The sequence below is a fragment of the Hylobates moloch genome, unplaced genomic scaffold (assembly GCF_009828535.3).
Source record: "Hylobates moloch isolate HMO894 unplaced genomic scaffold, HMol_V3 SCAFFOLD_8, whole genome shotgun sequence".
NCBI classification, from domain to species: domain Eukaryota; kingdom Metazoa; phylum Chordata; class Mammalia; order Primates; family Hylobatidae; genus Hylobates; species Hylobates moloch.
This window is the reverse complement of record NW_026652283.1, coordinates 41,143,109-41,164,459: the sequence shown is the minus strand read 5'-3', so window position 1 is coordinate 41,164,459 and position 21,351 is coordinate 41,143,109. Positions and strand designations below refer to the sequence as shown.

The window sequence follows — 21,351 nt, the reverse complement described above, 5'->3', positions numbered from 1 at the left end:
GGTTGGATATCCTTTATGCTTGGGACCAGAAGTGTTTTGAATTCCAGACTCTTCCAGATCTTGGAATATTTGCATTATACTTAGCAGTTGCGCATCCCTAATCTGAAGCTCTGAAATCTGAAGTGCTCCAGTGAGTCTTTCCTTTGAGCATGACCTCTTAAGTGTCATGTTGGCACTCAAAATGTTTCAGATTTTGGGCTGGGCGCAGTGGCTCATGCCTGTAATCCCAACACTTTGGGAGGTCAAGGCGGGTGGTTCATGAGGTCAGGAGATCCTAGCCATCCTGGCTAACCCGGTGAAACCCCGTCTCTACTAAAAATACAAAAAGAAATTAGCCAGGCTTGGTGGCGGGCGCCTGTAGTCCCAGCTACTTGGGAGGCTGAGGCAGGAGAATGGTGTGAACCTGGGAGGCGGAGCTTGCAGTGAGCTGAGATCGCGCCACTGCACTCAAGCCTGGGCGACAGAGCGAAACTCCATCTCAAAAAAAAAAAAAGCTTTAGATTTTTGGCTGGGTGCGGTGGCTCACGCCTGTAATCCCAGCACTTTGGGAGGCTGAGGCGGGTGGATCATGAGGTCAGCAGATCAAGACCACCCTGGCTAACACGGTGAAACCCTGTCTCTACTAAAAATACAAAAAAAATTAGCTGGACGTGGTGGCAGGCACCTGTAGTTCCAGCTACTTGGGAGGTTGAGGCAGGAGAATGGCATGAACCTGGAAGGCAGAGCGTGCAGTGAGCTGAGATTGTGCCACTGCACTCCAGCCTGGGTGACAGAGCAAGACTCCATCTAAAAAAAAAAAAAGTTTCAGATTTTGGAGCGTTTCAGATTTTGGAGTAGGGGCACTCAACTTCTATTATGAACAACTAGATAGACATGATAGAAAAAGGTAAACATGATTCGTACTTCAGAACAAGCTTAAATTGTTAAAAGATTCAAATGTAAAAAAATTAAAACAAGTTTTAGAATAAAGCATGAATAAATTTTTTCACAACCTGGGTGTGACAAAAATCTTTCAAACTATGACTAAAAATACATATTTAATAAAATACTCATAAAATCTTCTATTTAGAACAAAAATTCCACATTTACATGGCAAAAAACACCATAAGTCAAAAGCACAAACTGGGAAACAATATTTCTAACATATCACAGATAAAGAATTAATCTCTCTAATATATAAGAGCTCTAAAAAAAAAAAAAAAAAAAAACTTTAAAAATTGAGAGAAGACCAAAAATCTGTACCAAAAAATGACAAAATACATGAACAGACAGTTCACAAATAAATGACTCTTAAATGTAAAAATATACTCAACCTCGCTCATAAGAGAAATAAAAATTAAAACCACATTCACATATCATGTTTTACTAATCACACCAGAAAAAATTTAAAAGCTTGATAATAAATTTTGTTGGTGAGGCTATAGGGGAAACAGGTACTCTAATACACTGCTGGTGGGAATGCAAAATGGTGAAATTTCAATGGAGGGGAATTTGGCTATTTCTAACAAAACTACACATGTATTTACCCTTTAATGCAACAACTTCACTCTAGGAACTTATTCTGAGGATACACTTCCAATATTATGGGAAAAAATACACAGTTATTCAGTAGTAATAGCACAATTTTGGAAACAACAATTTAAATGTCCACCACATATGAGTCTTCTTGGCCAGGTGTGGTGGCTCATGCCTGTAATCCCAGCACTTTGGGAGGCCGAGGCGGGCGGATCACCTGAGGTCAGGAGTTCGAGATCAGCCTGGCCAACATGGCGAAACCCCATCTCTACTAAAAATACAAAAAAACTATCCAGTCATCGTTACAGGCACCTATAATCCCAGCTTCTTGGGAGGCTGAGGCAGGAGAATCGCTTGAACCCAGGTGGAGGTTGAGGTTACAGTGAGCCAAGATCGTGCCACTGCACTTCAGCCTGGGCAACAGAGCACAGAGTAAGACTCTGTCTCAAGAAAAAAAAAAAAAAAAAGAAAGAAAGAAAGAGTCTTGTTGATTAAACTGTAATTCTTCTACACAATGAATGTATGGTTTAAAAAATGAAGATCTCTGTGAATCCATGTTAAGTGATTTCTAAGACATATTAAGTAAAAAAGCAAAGGATTACGTAATATACCCTTATTTTTTGTAAGGAAGAATGGAAAATAAGAATGTGTGTGTATGTTCATTTTGGTAAAAAGAAATAGAAAAAAATAAACCTGAAATGTGTTACTATGGGGATGGGTGAAAATGGGATGGAAGAGACAGGAAAGACAATGAGAATATATCCTTATTCACTTCCTATACCTTGAGTATAACTTTTTGTATAGTTTTAACTTTTGACTTATGTTAATGCTTTACATATTTAAAAATAAGTTTAATCAACAAAGGTAGAAAAATAAAGTCCTAAAGTTGAATACAAATAGAAAGAAATCTAATTATATATGAAATTACAGAAAAAATAATTCAGGTAATTTTTGAACACAGTACACAGTGGGTCATAGGCTAAGGACAAAAACAAATCCAAAGAAATCTTCAATTTTATTTAGCAGGTTTGTTATTGGTAGAAATACTAGTGTAATTCTAAAACTATCTTATATTTATTGTAGAATAAAACAAATAAGTAAATATATTAAAGTTGCCGGGAACTAGGGATCTCCCTACAGGAAAGGAAGATACAAATGTGGAAAGGAGGAAGATTCCTATGGTGTTGGGTTGAAACTAGACTATCAGTATGATTTTATGATATAAAAAACATACACATATATTTCCTAACACTATCTATTAAAAAGAACCTAAAAGTAGTGACACTCCAGTAGCTCATCTAGTGTCCAGATTTGGTTTCTAAATATCATTCCCCACTAAAAGTGGGACTCCTTGGATAAACAACTGATTTCAGATAGGGGACAAGGAAATACATTATTGTGCCACAAATATCTTAAGTGCCAAAAGTGCTCTTACGCTGAGGAAGACATGTCCAAAAGCCACAGGAGACAGCTTGAAGGGGCTCCCACTGACCACATTTGGGAAAACATTAAGTATCATAAAGAATAATGGTAATAAATATAGAAGCCCATAATGATACTCGCTTTTATATTTTTATAAGAGAGGGAAAACAATTAGCAACTGGGATGAAGAGTATGCTGGTGTTTAACGGACCATTCCTTCTGCTTTTCTGTAAGTTTGAAATCATTCAAAGCAAAAAGGAGAACAAACCAAACCAAACAATGAGATTCTACTTTAATATGGAAAAAGTTAGAAAGCTGGATAAAGCGAAGGCAGCAATGCACAGATACAGGAATGCTGAAGTACTACAGGTGGGAATGTGTGCTGGTACAGCCATTCTGGAGCTCAAATTGGCCATTAATTAAATTAAATTAAATTAATATATGCATATACTATGACTTGGCAATTCTACTTCTGGGTATATATCTGTGGTAGTTAATACTTTTTACCAAATATTTCTAGCTTTGCACCTTCTAGGTATGTGGTGAGATTACATTTCCTCACACTCTTGAAAGGTATAGGTGGTTTTGTGGAAAGTGCTTTGACTAATAAAATGTAAATAAATATAATATGCCCTTTTACCACTGAGGCAGTAATCATGAAAGCTTGTATCAGGATGAAATCTCCATCAATCTGCATCCCTTGAGTGATTATGATGAGCTGAATGGCCCTGCTGATTTGGGTTGAACATGTATTAAGAGTGAAAAATAAATATTGACTGCGTTGGTTAAAAAATGGACAAGTGATACCTAGTTTACGGGATCACTGTAATAATTCCCAAAGATAATGCAGGTAAAGATTCCAGTATACTGACTGATGTAGTACGTGCTCAGTAAATGCTGGTTCTCTCCCTGCCCTTCTCTTCCCTTTATTCTGCTAACATGGCAGACATATCCTCACCTGGATCTGTTGGAAGAAATGTGTAATATCTTGATCTGGCTGATTTCCAGAGGCCAGCATCCGACTTTTGTTTTCCATGAACTGCTGCAGCTTACCAGAGAGATGTTCAAACATCTCTGCCTGAGGCAGAAGCTTCTTTAGGGAGCTCTCCTTTTCTTGCTGCTGTAGACAGAGCTGTTCGAACCGCTGGCTCACCTCTGCCAGTTTGCCCTGCAGCACTGCTGCTGTGGTACTGTCTGCTGTCTCCATGAATCGGGTCACCATCTCACGGGTGGCCTCCAAGCTGCTCTTTTGCCGAGCAATGTCCTGCTTCAATTTCTGTCATGAAGAACATGTCTGTCAGCTCCTGGCTCACTTATTCCAGGACATCTGAGCCACAAACTAAAACTATATGCTATCTCACAATGGGGACTGGAGGACTGCAACTGAGCCTCCAGAATACCACACATCTCATCCCCTTAGTTCTCCACCCCTTCTACCACATGACTTTGCTATCTCCACTTTCATTCCAGCTCAATTGGGTATAAATATCTTTGCATGGATTAGTTATCATTTCTAAATCTTATTAGACGATTCACAGATGTTAAGTTCTCTCTTGTCACTTTTTCAACATTATGTAATGAGGGCACATAGCAAACACACCCTCTATGCTAGCTCTTGGGACACAGATCTTACCATATTTGTGGCTAAGGCTTCCTGGATGACTCCTGATGAGAGTGATGACACCTGCTTCCCTTCCAGGTTTTGTTCAACTTCTCCAATAGACTGCAACAGGCTCTCCAGGCTTTCCTGGACACTTTGAGATTGGGCAATTGCTTTCTGCAGCAGAGAAGATCGCTCAGCTAGGCTATAGGAGAGGCTCTGGAAGTGACTGAGTATGGAATCTGAAAAATCAGGCCATGAAAAGAAAGAGTGGAGACAATTTTTGTATTATGCTTTTAAAGACTTTATTATTAAATTATTATTATTATTATTACTATTATTATTATAGGGATGTGGTCTCAATATGTTGCCCAGGCTGGTCTTGAACTCCTGGCCTCAAGCAGTCTTCCTACTTCAGCCTCCTAAAGTGCCTGGATTACAGGCATGAGCCACCATGCCCAGTCCGACATTGAACATAGTAATTGTAATAATAATTGACATTAAGACCAATAGAAGGAATAAGCTTGAAATGCATTAGTATTAGAGCCAAGTTCAATAAGCATTAGTTATTTACTGCATACAAAGAACCAGAAATTGTACTAGATGCCGAGGACTAAAGACATGTAAGTATCTTATCTGACATCTACAACTTAAGACTTTAAAACAGAGCATAGGCAGAGGAAGACACATCACAATTAATGATAAAAATAAAATTTTAAGTGGTATATTAATACTAGAAGTACTGTCCTCGAGAAGCCCAGAAGGAAGAATAGTTATCTTTCGTTTCTTTTGAGGAGTGGAATGGCTAAGTCAAGCTATTTAACATATGCATTACCTCAAATACTTACCACTTTTTTGTGGTGAAAACACTTAAAATACACGCTTGCAGCAATTTACAAGTATATGAGAGAGAGAGAGAGAGAGAGAGAGAGAGAGAGAGAGATATATATATATATATATTTTTTTTTTTTTTTTTTTTTTTTGAGACGGAGTCTTGCTCTGTTGCCCAGGCTGGAGTGCAGTGGCACGATCTCAGCTCACTGCAAGCTCCGCCTCCCAGGTTGACGCCATTCTCCTGCCTCAGCCTCCAGAGTAGCTGGGATTACAGGCACTGGCCACTATGCCCGGCTAATTTTTTTTTTTTTGTATTTTTAGTACAGATGGGGTTTCACCTTGTTGGCCAGGATAGTCTCGATCTCCTAACCTCGTGGCCTCCCAAAGTGCTGGGATTACAGGTGTGAGCCACCACGCCCGGCCTGTATACGATATATCGTTATTAACTATAGTCACCATGGTATACTCTTGGCTACATCTTGAAGCATGGGCAAGATTTCACCATGCTTGGTAAGCATTCAATAAATGTTAGCAGCTAAGCAATAGGAAAAACTTCAGGGGTAATACAATGTAAGTGGTTTACTCGGGAAAGAAAAGAAGTAGATGTGGCTAGAAGATGGATGCCTGGGGAAAAGAGACTGAAGCCAGATTGTGAAGGTCCTTCAATGGTGCAAGAATAAAGTTCATGAGAGGATGAGCTCTTTGATGACAATCTATGTCTATTCATGTTTATATTCTCAGCCTCTAGCCTGGCACCACAGATATTTGCACAACACAGCGTGACATACTGCAGAACAGAGGTACATACTAGGAATTAAGGGAGAACTATTATACTGTTGCTGCTTTATACCTGTAGTTTCTTGAACATGCTTGTGGTCTGGGGCTGGCTCCCCTTCAATTTCCATTATGTCACGAGCTACTTTTTGGAGTTTTTCCACAGGTACTTGGTGTTCAGCCAATTCCTCCTGCAACTGCTGCTTGTCCATGAAAAAAAAACAAAAGAAAAACATCTAAGTAATCAAAGCTGATTCTAGGAATCTGGAGCTACTGAACAGCTTTACAGAATAATTCTAAGTTTACCCATAGTCATAAATATTAGAAGCAAGGGTTTAGCACTCAGATCTCGTCCAAGGCATCCCAACCACTGCCTTTATTTTATGTAAGCATTTGCTTTATTTTGGGGTACTTTACGCCATGGAATACGAGGTCTTGACACCACAACACAGCCTGTGTCCTGACTTACCTTTGTTGTTGCAAACTGCTCCTGGAGAACTCCAGGGTCAGAGGCAACAGTATCTGAGAGGAGCTTCTCCACATTGGCCTCACAAGTCTGCATCCAGGCCTGCAGGCTGTCAGCACTGTTTTGGAATTGATGATACTGGCCTAACAGCATATTCAGGTGAGATCCTAATCGTGTACACTGTGAAAGAGAAAGAAAGGTAAGCAGACTTAAGCAAGGTCAGGCCAAAGGCAGCAGCTGCCCAAAGAAAGAGGCCTGGCTTTGTTACAGAGAACTCACTGTAACTTCAGATAAGTGTAGTGCCAGAGCCCATGGACAGATGGGTAGCAATGATCTATAAGTGTGGGTCCCCATTGTTTGCTCCATACTATTCACCTCGACCTTCTTACATACCCAGGAAAATTTAATGAGATGTATAACAAGCCCCCAAAGAAATGAACATAAGGTTGCAGACAAAGGTAGGGGTTATGAAGTGCAAAAAGTATTCTTTCTTGGGGATTAGAAGTGTTGGCAGAGGCATAAGACAGGTAAGAAGAGCTGACTGGATTCTAAACTTTAGAAGAAAGAGGAAGTTCTTTAGATAGGAAGGAAGGTAAGGATTTACCCTAGATGCTTTGTCCAGAAATAAAGACTGTGCAATTGGTTTAAATTTCCCCTGTGTGCTATGTCTCTTGGGACTCCAAGTCTGCTGGTCAGCATACAGGAAGGTGAATATTTCCACCTTCACCATCAGTGTGACACACTCCTGCCAGTGCTAGGTATTACGTATTAGCTAGTTATCAGGCCTTTGGGCTAATACCTATGTATTTTACATTTTTTGCATTGTTTGTGAAGACCTTCTGCCCGTGGTCCCAGTATAAATCAGCTCTCCTACTGTGTCCTGGAGTTCTTATTCTGAGCCCCAGACACTACCTACATTGTGTGAAGGCTGCCATGATTGTTTCACCAAGGATGCCAGGAGCTGCCCCCTTACCTTTGAGTGGAGAGCAGTGTATCTTTCTGTTGCATCCTTCAACTTGTCCTTTACTAAGTTTCCAATTTCTGATGGTTCTTTGCCTTCCTTAAAACTGTTTTCCATGTCCAAGACTTTCTGTCCTGAGATAGTCACAAATCTCAAGTCTCCTTTGTGGGAAATGACATCCTCTGAGAAGCTTCCTTGCCGCTTTAGCAGGGAGGGAAGGGCCTCGGGGCTGCTGCCTCCCTTATGCATGTTCTCCAGCTCTTTCTCAGATCGTTTCAACCAGCTTTCAAACTCTCTATGATCCTGCATAAATTTCTGCAACTCATCCTGAAGTGTCTGCACCTGCTTCAGTTCTGCCTCTGATTGGGCCAGGGAAGTAGAGTATTGCTCCTTTAACTCTCCCAGCTTCTCTCGCAGCATCTGTTGTTCCTCAGGTGTGAGATTGTGGCCATGCTGATCCAAGAAGGCCTGAGCTGACTGGGTGGCCAGAATGAAATTTTGCTGCTGGGACAGCAATTCTTGGTGACGGGCCTAGTAAAAAAAAAATCCCCCCAAACAAAGGACAATCAGTAGGGAATCCACAATAATTTGAGGTATACAAGACTGGACTTCATACTCCATGTGAGGTCTGCTCATATTAAGCCTTGGTCTTTTCACCCACATTGCTGTCAAGTCATACACCTCTCTCAGTTTTGCTGCATCTCACATTTTCCCCTGTTAATTTCATTTTATTCAGTTCAACCCCTTGTTTTAGGTATAGCCCTTTAGTTTAGATGCTGACTCTTAAATTGTACTTATAATCTTTAAGGACTATCTACCTATAAGCTAGAAGTAGGGAGAGGTCTCTATCTCTACTCAATAGACCATTTTTCCAGCTGCTCAGAAATCACCAATATCAGTCACTCTCTAAAGAGTATGGCACATGCTAATCCCCTCTGAACTGACACGTATAGGACTTTATGGCTTTCAAAGAAATTTTACATGTATTATCTCATTTGCTTTGTGGCACGACCTATAATGTAGGTAGACAATATAATACCCATATTAAGAGTAAGTGAATACCAAAAAGATGTTATATATCTTGACTAAGGTCATGCAGTTTGTTAAGGAACAGAACTGCAACTCAAACCTGACTCTCTTCGCTAAACTGTACAAATGGACAACTAATAATCATCTACATTAGTGGAAGGGTAGCTGAATAAATCATACATATGACAATATAAAAATTTTAAGTTCGGCCAGGCACGGTGGCTCACGCCTGTAATCCCAGTACTCTGGGAGGCCGAGGCGGGCAGATCACGAGGTCAAGAGATTGAGACCATCCTGGCCAATATGGTGAAACCCTGTCTCTACTGAAAATACAAAAATTAGCTGGGCATGGTGACATGTGCCTGTAATCCCAGCTACTTGGGAGGCTGAGGCAGAATTGCTTGAACCTGGGAGGCAGAGGTTGCAGTGAGCCGAGACCCTGCCACTGCACTCCAGCCTGGCAACAGACTGAGACTCCATCTCAAAAATAAAAATAAAAAAATAAAAAAAATAAAAGTTCTTAACTGTGAAATATGTCACTCATGTGCCCATGAAGGCTGTCCCTACTAGGAAAGGCCATGGAAAATTAATTCAATAATTAGAGAGTAAACTGTATTTCTGGGTAATAAGTAATTTGTACTTTTTATTTGTATGTACTTTGTCTATGTGCTTATACATAGACCTTCTTTCTATTCCAATGGAATATGAGTTCTTTGAGGAGAGTTGTGAGTTTTTGTTTTGAAACATAAGATGTTCTTCCTGAGTCTAGAAGACAATGGAGTTGTCAGTGTTCCTGACTACCTACACTGTTTATGACACTACTTAGAGAAGGACTACAGATCATCGTCTAGTTTTAGCCTGTATCAACAGCAACCTGATAGCCTCAGCTTACCACATCATTTCAAGAAAGCTGAGTGACTAGGAGGCTGATGCAGGAGTATCACTGAAGCTAGGTTTTTGAGACCAGCCTGAGCAACAACATAGCAAGACTGTCTCTTAAAAAAAAAATTAATGGATGGTGAGTGCAAAAAAAAAGCATGGTGAGTGCACACCTGTTACAGTGAGCTATAATCGTACCACTGCACTTCAGCCTGGGTGGCAAAGTGAGGCCTCATCTCTTTAAAAAATAATAGGCTGGGCGCGGTGGCTCACGCCTGTAATCCCAGCACTTTCGGAGGCTGAGGCGGGCGGATCACGAGGTCAGGAGGTCGAGACCACGGTGAAACTCCGTCTCTACTAAAAATACAAAAAAATTAGCCGGGCGTGGTGGCGGGCACCTGTAGTCCCAGCTACTCGGAGAGGCTGAGGCAGGAGAATGGCGTGAACCTGGGAGGTGGAGCTTGCAGTGAGCCGAGATTGTGCCACTGCACTCCAGCCTGGGCGACAGAGCGAGACTCCGTCTCAAAAAAAAAATAAATAAATAAAATAAAAAAATAAAAAATAAAAAAAAAGCTGGGCGCGGTGGCTCACACCTGTAATCTCAGCACTTTGGGAGGCTGAGGCAGGTGGATCATGAGGCCAAGAGATCGAGACTATGCTGGCCAACATGGTGAAACCCCGTCTCTACTAAAAATACAAAAATTAGCTGGGTGTGGTGGCATGCACCTGTAATTCCAGCTACTCAGGAAGCTGAGGCAGGAGAATGGCTTGAACCCGGAAGGCAGAGGTTGCAGTGAACTGAGATTGTGCCACTGCACTCCAGCTTGGCGACAGAGTGAGACTCCATCTCAAAAAAAAAAAAAAAAGGTGGAAGGAAAAAAAAAGGCGGAAGGAAAAAAAGAAAGCTGGAATGACAAATATATCTCGCTCAATTAGACAGTGAAGTGGGAGCGGTACTACGATTTTGTCTGTATATCACCCAAGTGTCCTCCATTCTCACCTTCTAACTCATCTACCTATAAGGCAGTTTTCTTCCTAGAATGGAGATACCACTTGGTTAGGTTGACTGCTGCCAGCAAAAGGTGTCAGAGACGCCCTATGACAGCAGAACCATTTTTCCTCTGTCCTCTTATAAGACTACCAGGGCTTTGGGGGACACATTATAATGGACCTTCCAAAAGCATCATGCAAGAGGCAGAAATCCTATTAATATAAAATATGACAATGGTCCACACAGGCCACTGAACACAAGTATTCCAGCTAAGCCAATATTCTTTCTATAAAGGTGTCACCACTAAAATATATGATCCATGTGTTGTAAGTGTCCTAAATACGTAATCTTCTTTCAGTCATTCAATAGAATGTGCCTGTATATGCCAGTTGATGCCCTTGAAGATGGTTTACTGGGTTTGGCTCACTGGCTTATTTCTAATTCCTGGCATATGGCAGCTATTCAGTAATTACTAAATGAATAAATAAATGAGTAGAAGTAAACAGTAAGAAGTGACTTCTGCTTTTTTGTTTTGTTTTGTTACAGAACAGGGAGCCTGTAAGAAACAGTGTGCGTTTTCAAGCCTAGCATCTAGAGGGCAATACAGACAACAAAACAATATCGAATGAGAAATGCTACAAAGTAGGAAAGCGTATAAGAGGAACTTACAGGCTGGGCACCTGTAATCCCAACACTTTGGGAGGTGAGCAAATCACCTGAGGTCAGGACTTTGAGACCAGTCTGGCCAACATAGTGAAACCCCATCTCTACTAAAAATACAAAACTTAGCTAGGCATGGTGGCACATGCCTGTAATCTTAGCTACTTGGGAGGCTGATGCATGAGCATTGCTTGACTCCAGGAGATGGAAGTTGCGGTGAGCCGAGATCGCGCCACTGTACTCTAGCCTGGGTAACAGAGCAAGACTCTGTCTCAAAAAAAATAAAAAATAAAATAAAATAAAATAAAAGAAAGAAGAGCATATAGGGGGAATATATACCCTAACTTTGGTGAGTGGTGATGAATTAAGGGCTTCCTAGAGGAAGTGAACTCTAAGCTGAGATGTGAAGAATGAGTAAAAATTAACCAATAGCTGGGCCCCCTCCCTTACTTTATGCAATGAAGAAGCAAGTAAGTTCCAACAGCATGTAAAGGCCCAGAGGAAAGTGAGAGCACAGTTTAGCCAATAAACTGAAAGGAATCAATATAAGCAGATGCTCAAGTATAAAGGAAGGTGACAGATAAGGCCAAATAAGTAGACTAGATCCCAGTGGGTAGAGGCTGAGAGGAGAGTTAACCATGTAATCTTGAGGGCAACAGGGAACCATAAAAAGGGCTAAGCAAGGATATGGCATTTTAGAAAGATTCCTTAGTAGTAAGGAGAATGGACTGGAAGGTAAAAGCCAAGAGGCAAGAAGACCAGTAGAAGCTACTATAATAATACCAGTGAAAGCAGACAGTGGTTCTAAACTACAATAATATCTCAATAAAGATGAAGAAGTGTAGCTGACTTTGAAAAAAATATAATTAGCATAAGATTTGATGACTGATTTGATGTGGGAGAGTGAAAAAGAGAAAGGAATCTAGGATGACGTCCAGTTCAGACAATGAAGTGGGAATAAAGGAAAGAGAATGCTTGATTATGGGAGGAGTATCATAGGAAATAGGAGTTCCATTTTCAGGCTGATGTGCTTGTGGGCCCAAGTTGCAAATAGGCAGACAGATTTATATACCGGTTTGAAGCTTGGGACAGAAATCAGGGCTGGAAGGAAATGCATACACAGAATTCATTAGTGCAAATGGCAATTATAGTGTTGTGAGTAGATGAGACTGCCCAAGGAAAGTGTGTTCTGAAAGATAAAAAGAGGGCCTAGGATACACCTGGAAACATCAGTATTTGAAAACTGGCCAGAGGAAAGTAAGAAAGATGGTCAGGGCAGAGTAGTATTATGGAAACCAAGGGAGAAAGTATTTCAAGAGGAGTGGCCAACAGTGTCAAAGCTGCTGAGACATCAAAGAAGATACAAACTGAGAGGTGCTCACTGGATTTAGGGGCAAGGTGATTGTGGTTACTTGCTCAGGGCAGGAGAGATTTCTCTAGCATAGTGAGGATAAGCTAACACCCTTACCCTCATCATCTCACATTGCTTGTCCAGTTTCTCTGGGGCTTGATTCACCCCCATATAACCATCAGTGGTGTCCAAGGCTCCTTTCTTCAAGCTAGCTCCCGAGAGCTGCTCCATTCCTGGAAGGCTGGTCAGCAGCTGTCCACCAGATGATCCTACTGAAGTTACCCAATTCAGGAGAGCATTGATCTTCTTCTTGTTCTCTGCCAGTTCCTTTGCTGCTTTACTCTGAAAGCCAAAGAGATAGTCTAGTGAGAAGGCTTTACATACTCAATCATACAACCACAGGTTAAGTAATGGGGTAAAGGGGAGAAGAGAATTTTATGCTAATTCTAAGACTGGGTATAAACAGTCTTTGCACATACAAAAGAGAATTCACATCTTTTAAAATCTTTTGAAAAATTATTAAAAATATCTCCACATTTCATTATATCTTACTGCTTTAAAAAAAAAAAAAAAAAAAGAGGCAGGAGACAGTGGCTCACTTGAGGATCAGGAGTTTGAGATCAGCCTGGTCAGTGTGGTGAAACCCCATCTCTACTAAAAATACAAAAAATTATCTGGGTGTGGTGGCACATGCCTGTAGACCCAGCTACTCAGGAGGCTGAGACACGAGTATCGTTTGAACCTGGGAGGTGGAGGTTGCAGTAAGCCAAGATCGTGCCACCCTACTCCAGCTTAGGTGACATGGCAATACTCTGTCTCAAAACAAAACAAATCCTAGGATTCAGAAATATTTTATTAAGAAGTCATTTAGTCCTGCCAACCCAGCAATGCTTCACAGAATCTTTCAAGGTACACAGAAGTGCCGGACTGGCTTGGTAGGGTAAGAAATAGCACAGTCACATTCAGTTACCTGGATGCTCTCTCCTAAAGGAAAGACAAACTTCTTTCATCCTTTCCTCAGCTAAACAGAACATTTAGCTCTTTTTAAATTTTTTCTCTCACCTGAGGCTATAGGGAAACATTTAATTCTTCAACTTGCCTCTGAAATTCTATTTACTGACTCTATATGTATTTTAATAAATAGGTTATGCCAAGTTATATATTCATCTATTTCAAAATTCATCTTCAGGTAATTTATTTTTCTTTTCCACGTTCTCTACTTTCCTCATTAGTGTCAGCATCCAAGGCTAAACAAAGGATTCAAATTCAATCCGCCAGTGCTGAGTGGGGTGCAGAAGGTCATTTAAGACTTTGGCTTCTCTTTGGTTTATCCCAGTGCCACAATTCCCATCGTAACTATAGAGGAAGCTCGGGGACAGCTTTTGGCTCACTAAGACTTCATAGATATTTTTCCCTAGTACTCTTAGATCACCAGTCTACACTTATATTAAAATATGTCATTTGGCCAGGCACGGTGACTCACACCTGTAATCCCAGCACTTTGGGAGGCCGAGGCAGGAGGATCACTTGAGGTCAGGAGTTTGAGATCAGCCTGGTCAACATGGTGAAACCCCATCTCTACTAAAAAATACAAAAATTAGCCAGGTGTGGTGGCATGCGTCTGTAGTCCCAGCTACTCAGGAGGCTGAGAGACGAGAATGACTCAAACCCAGGAGGTGGAGGTTGCAGTGAGCTGAGATTGTACCACTGTACTCCAGTCTTAGCAACAGAGCAAAACTCTGTCTCAAAAAAAAAAAAAAAAAAAAAAAAACCCATTTGCTTTTTTCCTCCCCATAATAATACTCTTCCTCACTAAGTTCTTTCTGATATTTTTCAATTAGTCAGAGGACTGAGTATACAGATAGCAAGATGTTTGGGGGTTGGGGGAGGAATAGGAATATGTACTTTTTACCAACTGTCCTGACTTAAACTCCTCCTGGACATTTCTTGTAAAAATAAAGATTCTTATAAAAATACAGACTAGCCAGCCTGGCCAACCTGGTGAAACCCCATCTCTACTAAAAATACAAAAATTAGCTAGGCGTGGTGACAGGCACCTGTAATCCCAGCTACTTGGGAGGCTGAGGCTGAGGCAGGAGAATCAGTTGAACCTGGCAGGCAGAGGTTGCAGTAAGCCGAGATCATGCCACTGCACTCCAGCCTGGGTGACAGAGATTCCATCTCAAAAAACAAAAACCAGACTAGCTCCTGAAGTAGCCCTTCCTCATGATTCTGTGCGTGCTATAAGCCTGTTTTCCCCTGTCTTTTATTTGTGTTGGTACCAAAATTTTCTTTTTTGAAAAATATCAAGTGTCATAGCAGTCTATTACCTTTTCAGTTTCCTGCTGTAAGGCGGAGGCCACTGCTTCCTCCAGTTCCTTCTGGGCCACCCGTGTCTGTTCCTGGAGCGCCTCATATTGCTCCTTAGCCTGATGAAGCTTTTCCCGAAGAGCTGTCAACTCACATGGGCTCAGCTTGGTCTGATTCTCTTCCATGAACCCCTCAATGTCCTTGACAACAGTGGCAAATGAGGTGGCATGATTCTGAATGTCATCCTGTAAATCCTTAACACAAGAAAATAGGAATGGCAGAGCCTCCAACTTTAGTGCTTCTAAGTCCTCTAATGGTATAAAAATGGAACGGCTAGGATGACATATAGCCCTGTATATAGTCCCTGACTACAATCTGCTTCAGGTTTAGGCTTAAATCAATGCAAAGAAATTTGATTTTGTTTTCTAAGCAAATATTTAGTGAAGCCAAAAAAGGAGGTTGTCCATAAACATGAGCATGAGAGATTTTTCATTTTGCAATGCATTATTCTCAAAGAGATCACTCGTTCCATAAAGAATTGTTGACAACATGATCTTAGCAGAGTCGAGGCCTGATGGGCCCTTATAGTCTCTTGGGTATCACTCCTTATCCTTAATGTGGCCTACGGGGTCCAGTGTGATAAAGGTCCCACTTACCCCTCCAACTTCAACTTTCCCTAATTTTCCTCTTGTTCTTTGCAGTCCAGTTGAACTAGCTTCCTTTCAGTTCTTGAATATGTTGTGCTCAATACCATACCCACCTCAAGACTAATATAGAAGCCTCTGCCTGGTATGTTCTCTTCCTCCTCCTACCTCTTCATGCATTAACCCGTACATATCTTTCATTTCTCAAGTTTAGGTGACACTTCTTCAAGATAATCTTTTCTGAAATCCTAGACTAGATTGGGTCTCCCTGCTATATGTTCTCATATTAGTTTTCCTTCACAGATATAACAGTTAATAATTTTATGTTCATTTTTATAATAACCTGTATAATTTCTGTATGCCCTGCTAGACTGTGTGCTTCACAAGGCCAGGGATGATGTCTGTTTACCATTATTGCTAACCCTTGAGCACTAAATATTTGTCGAAGGAATGAAAAAATCACTAGGCATGGTGGCTCAAGCCTGTTATCCTAACACTTTGAGAGGCTAAGGCCATGGCAGGAGGATTGCTTGAGCCCAGAGTTCGAGACCAGCTTTGGCAACATAGTGATACCCCATCTCTACAAAAAAATTAAAAAATTAGGACATGGTGGCTCGTGACTTTGTCCCAGCTCCTGGGGAGGCTGAGGTGGGAGGATTGCCTGAGCCCAGGAGGTCAAAGCTGCAGTGAGCCAAGATAACGCCACTGCACTCCAGCCTGAGCGATAGAGTGAGACTTTGTGTCAAAACTGATGGATTCACACTGACCTTCAAGTCACTTTGGTTCTTCTGCAAAGCAGAGAGATCCTGCCAGGTGGTTCTGCCTTGGTGGCCTGCCAGTGCTCTTTCTGCCTGTCCTACCCAACTGCAAAGATCCTCCAGTTGCTGGTGACAGGTATTTTGTTGTTTCTGCAGGGTCTAATTAAAATGCAAAGGGATCAAGAGACATTTCCTAATTCACATTTTACAAATAACAAGAAACTCCCTGAAATGTAAAACAGGAAGGTTATATCTCAAGGATGGCAAAGTTGGTGGGAGACTAGAATAGGAAAAGACACAGAAGTCATATTCGGAAAGCTCCCCTCATTTGGACAGTCCATTGATCTGGGTCTATGGATCGGATAATCAGGATAATTATGAGAATGCTTCTAGTTCAGGTTTTAGTTTGAGAGCTCCTTCACCAGACTGCTGTTATTATCTTCGGAAATGGAGAAGAAAGAGCCCAGATGCTTGAAATCCACACATGATAATGGTGATGATAATAATTTAGTGGTTCTGATCAATCCCTCCACTAGAACCAGAGATTTGCTACATAATATGCAAAAGTAGAAGAATTGGAGTAGAAAGAAAAATCAAAGACCTGGATAATTCATAAGCTAATCGAGCTTCTTAATAATTGAGCTGACTTTATAAATCAAATGTCTCATCAATCCAGATACTCATTAAATAAAATGATTACACGCCAGGCATGAAGGGCTAGATTTGGCTATTTTGAGAAGGAAAGTGCCCAAGAATAGGAACTGGCTCAGTCCTTCACGTGTCTACACTAATATCAAAGGAACAGGCCAGGCCCAAGGAGAGAGAGGGAATATGTTTCTGTGCCTGATCCCTTCTCTAGATTTTATCTCAGTTGCATGACATTGAAGCACCTGACTGAGCAATTGAGCATGATGTGTTCTCCTGACCATCCTTCTAAAACCATTTTCCACCAGTTTCTACCTTCTGATGGTGCTTTAGTCACCTGCACTTACAAACAGGTGCCCAAATTGGCCCTCTCTCCCCCTCTTTAGGACAAATAGAAGGGCTCTGGAAGAGAACTCCTAAGAGCTCTTCAGCTGTAAAACAGGATCTTCATGGGTTAGGATGGGTGCAGACTGAATCTGAAAAAAGCAAAGCAAACAAGTTAACACAGAGACATATACACACATTCAAGGCAAATATTGAGAAAAGCAGAGCATTTCTGACAATAACAAGGTTAATAAGCATTGTGGAATTAATTACATGCTCAGGGAGAATGTTCACATGCAGTTCTATCACCTGCTGCAGCTCAGAATCTACCCTGAATCTGGGCTGGGTCTTGTCTTAATGTGGCTCAGATGAATTTTACTTCATTAATTATCCAAAGGTTATATCATGCTATATAAACTCCTGAATGAGAGCATTGCACATGCTCAGTTTTCAAAGGTAACCTAAAGCTTTCCATCAGTATACCTCAATTTCAATATAGTTGAAAAAATGAGACAGTAATAGGGGACATATGGCACCAACTACCCTAATTCCCTTAAAGTCTGACTCAAAAGCTCAAATTTTTGCACAATATTTAATAAAGGAGCCCTTGAGACAAATTTTATGGTGATAATGACAATTCTAGTATCATCTTGCTATATGCCAACTTACTATTCAAATAGCAGAAATGACATGAACATAATTCTGGGTATTCTAAGGTTTTGATGTTATTATTAATGTAATTATGTTGAGTTGAGCTTTGCAAGAAGAGAGTTGTGATGGAAGATGGTAGGACGGTTAGTTTTTGGGTTGTTTGTTTTAGTATTATCCCTGCTTCTACATACTGTTTTCCATGATTGAATAAGCGAATAAGCACTGGGCACTATAGTGTGAGGAAACGTGCAAGAAAATAATATTAATTCTTAAAGATCCAAAAATTAATACAATTCTAATAAAAATTTCCTTGTCAGGAAAGGATTGTCAAGGAACCTTACTGTAAATCATTTGAAATAGATTAAATAGAATGAAACTGATTTCAGAACCCTTCTCCTCAAGAGCACAGAGTATCTAGATGTTCTTATGAGCCCTCAAAACAATGCTAAAGGAGAAAGTAAAGTAGGGAAAGGACTAGATACATGATTTTCATTTGAAAGTCAGAGACAATGAGATACAGTGAAGGAAAAGTCTCACTAAAAGAAAACACTTGCATATGTATACACATGTCAACACATACATTCTCTCACACATACATAAAACCAAAGACATGGCAAGAACAACAGCCAGAACAGGTGCCTCCTGGACTAGAACCATACTGGCTTGCATGACATGAAATTTCAAAACTGGTAAACCCAGGCTCCTGCAATCATGACACACAGAGTCTGGCCAGAAAACCCAATGACAGAGGACATCCCCAAAGACAAACTGAGCCCAGCTGCTGGTTCAGTCTGACCTTCACCAGGGCTTCCTGCTCCATTTGTTGAAGATGGCCCTGCAAGGCATCCACCTGAGCTGCAGTCTGTTCCAAAATGTCCTGGAAGGACCTCTGCAGTTCATTCAGAAGCCTCAGCATCTGTCGATTCTGCTGAGGGGACAAGTCCTGGGCATGTTCCGAGATAAAGAACTGAACATCAAAAGCAAGAGCATCCAGCTGAGTTTTCCTCTCAGCCATGGGCTGTTTCAAATCCTAAGGTAAATGGAAAAAGGAAATAAAAAACAAAACCATGATACTTCCATTTCTCAGTCCATGAAGAAAACCAACAGAATCAGAGAGGCTAATTTCCTGTATTTTCATAACTGGCACTAATGATTCTAGGGCCAAACTAGAATTAAAGTCTCTCTCGGCCGGCGCGGTGGCTCATGCCTGTAATCCCAGCACTTTGGGAGGCCGAGGTGGGCGGATCACAAGGTCAGGAGATTGAGACCATCCTGGCTAACACGGTGAAACCCCATCTCTACTAAAAATACAAAAAATTAGCCAGGCGTAGTGGCGGGCGCCTATAGTCCCAGCTACTTGGGAGGCTGAGGCAGGAGAATGGCGTGAACCCGGGAGGCAGAGGTTGCAGGGAGGCAGAGGTTGCAGTGAGCCGAGATTGCGCCACTGCACTCCAGCCTGGGCGACAGAGCGAGACTCCGTCTCAGAAAGAAAAAAAATGTCTCTCTCACTTTTGGTCTCTCCAAATTCCTCATAAATTAGAATTAAGTTTCCTTTACTGGACCTACCTTGATTTCCAAATGCAGTAAGCAGCTCAATTATTTACGCTAGCATAATTATACTATTGTTAATCCAAAATATCTGTGATTATTATTATTATTTTTTTTTGATACAGAGTTTCACTCTGTCACCCAGGCTGGAGTACAGTGGCGCGATCTTGGCTCACTGCAAGCTCTGCCTCCCAGGTTCATGCTATTCTCCTGCCTCAGCCTCCCGAGTAGCTGGGACTATAGGCGCCTGCCACCACGCCCGGCTAATTTTTTGTACTGTTAGTAGAGATGGGGTTTCACTGTGTTAGCATGATGGTCTCGATCTCCTGACCTCGTGATCTGCCCACCTCGGCCTCCCAAAATGTTGGGATTACAGGCATGAGCCACCGTGGTGGCCTTTTTTTTTTTTTTTTTTTTTTTTGAAACAGAGTCTTGCTCTGTTGCCCAGGCTGGAGTGCAGTGGTACAATCTCGGCTCATTGCAACCTCTGTCTCACTGGTTCAAGCAATTATTGTGCCTCTACCTCCTGAGTAGCTGGGCCTATAGGTGCTCACCACAACGTCCGGCTAATTTTTTGTATTTTTAGTAGAGACAGGGTTTTGCCATGTTGACCAGACTTGTCTCGAACTCCTGGCCTCAAGTGATCGCCCTCCTTGACCTCCCAAAGTGCTGAGATTACAGGCGTGAGCCACGCACCCGGCCATCAATTTTTAAAAAAAGTTTTGGAAAGTATAACATGAATTTCTGATCTGAGATGTACCTAATTGTACTTTCTTAGGTTCAAATATCTATTTGTATCTGTCCAGCAATGACTTACTGGTAGGCCAGTACTGAGAAAATATATAATTTGTTTGTGATTCGCTAAAATTTTTGTTTTTTGAGACAAGATCTTGCTCTGTCACCCAGGCTGGAGTGCAGTGATGCATACAAAGCTCACTGCAGCCTGGACCTCCTGGGTTCAAGCAGTCCTCACCGCAGCCTTCCAAGTAGCTGGGACCACACATGCACACCACCATGCCCAGCTAATTTTTTAAGTTATCTGTAGACATGGTGTCTCACTACATTGCCCAGGCTGGTCTCGAACTCCCGGGCTTAAGTGATCCTTCCACGTAGCCTCCCAAAGTGCTGGGATTACAGGCATGAGCCACCACGCCCAGCCTAAATTTTGATTTTCTGAGTAAATTATGCTGTTTATACTATTTTTAAAACTGAAAGATTACACTCAAGACTTTCTTGTTATAGTTATATTTTTTCCTTAAAGTAGTAAAAACTGTCCAAACACTAAAATCTTCTGTTTTCAGACTATTAAAAGCAAGTAATCTTCCCACATTTAGTGATTATCAATTATGTTATACTGGATCTCCATCACTTTGAAACTGAGAGTAGATCAATTGAAAGTAGTCAATCCTGCAGAACAGGCAGAAACGGCTTCTTGAATATTTATCATAATGTTACAGTAGGTAGTTAGGCAGACATAAGCAGGGCATGAGAGGCCCTGCCCACCTCCACATCACCTGATGGTCACCTCCAAGAATGTCAGGTGACCATCAGGTGATGGTCAGGTGGTTGTTCAACCCTCTCTCTAAAATAATAATTGGTTGCAGCCAGCAACAGAGAAAGGCAGGCTCTCAATAGATAGAAAACACCTAAAGCTGGTGATTAGCAGCTTCCCGGTAAGATCTCAGGAGCTGGGCGAGTGGGCTCAAGCATGCGCACTAAGAGGTAAAGTGGCTGAGTTTAAACTGGTATATGAACTTCCTCTAAGAACGCTCGACTGGTAAGGGAAAAATGCCTCAAGTGAGCACGTATACAACTTTAGTAAACACACTGCACATGCGACCCCTCCCAAGTGCTAGCAGGTCACTGCACATGCAGACAGCCCACCCCAAGGGAAGAATCAGGAGAGGAGAAATGTAACCCCTGGAGGCCGGGCGCGGTGGCTCACGCTTGTAATCCCAGCACTTTGGGAGGCCGAGGCGGGCGGATCAC

General features: G+C 41.6%; 1 protein-coding gene across 33 annotated transcripts in view; it reads right to left on the bottom strand.

Moving 5' to 3' along the window:
- LOC116472985 (microtubule-actin cross-linking factor 1, isoforms 1/2/3/4/5) overlaps positions 1-21,351 on the bottom strand; it is a 404,777-nt gene that overhangs the window by 124,220 nt on the left and 259,206 nt on the right. For 26 of the 33 annotated variants that reach the window (XM_058441923.1, XM_058441919.1, XM_058441922.1 and 23 more), the window contains 9 exons: positions 18,611-18,844; positions 16,204-16,353; positions 14,813-15,046; positions 12,600-12,824; positions 7,585-8,103; positions 6,615-6,791; positions 6,222-6,345; positions 4,571-4,779; positions 3,896-4,213 (listed from right to left, as the gene is read on the bottom strand). In XM_058441923.1, the coding sequence (XP_058297906.1) occupies positions 3,896-4,213; positions 4,571-4,779; positions 6,222-6,345; positions 6,615-6,791; positions 7,585-8,103; positions 12,600-12,824; positions 14,813-15,046; positions 16,204-16,353; positions 18,611-18,844 (2,190 nt within the window). The remainder of the gene's footprint in view (positions 1-3,895; positions 4,214-4,570; positions 4,780-6,221; positions 6,346-6,614; positions 6,792-7,584; positions 8,104-12,599; positions 12,825-14,812; positions 15,047-16,203; positions 16,354-18,610; positions 18,845-21,351) is intronic. The other 7 variants (XM_058441934.1, XM_058441935.1, XM_058441937.1 and 4 more) reach the window with 1 other exon arrangement.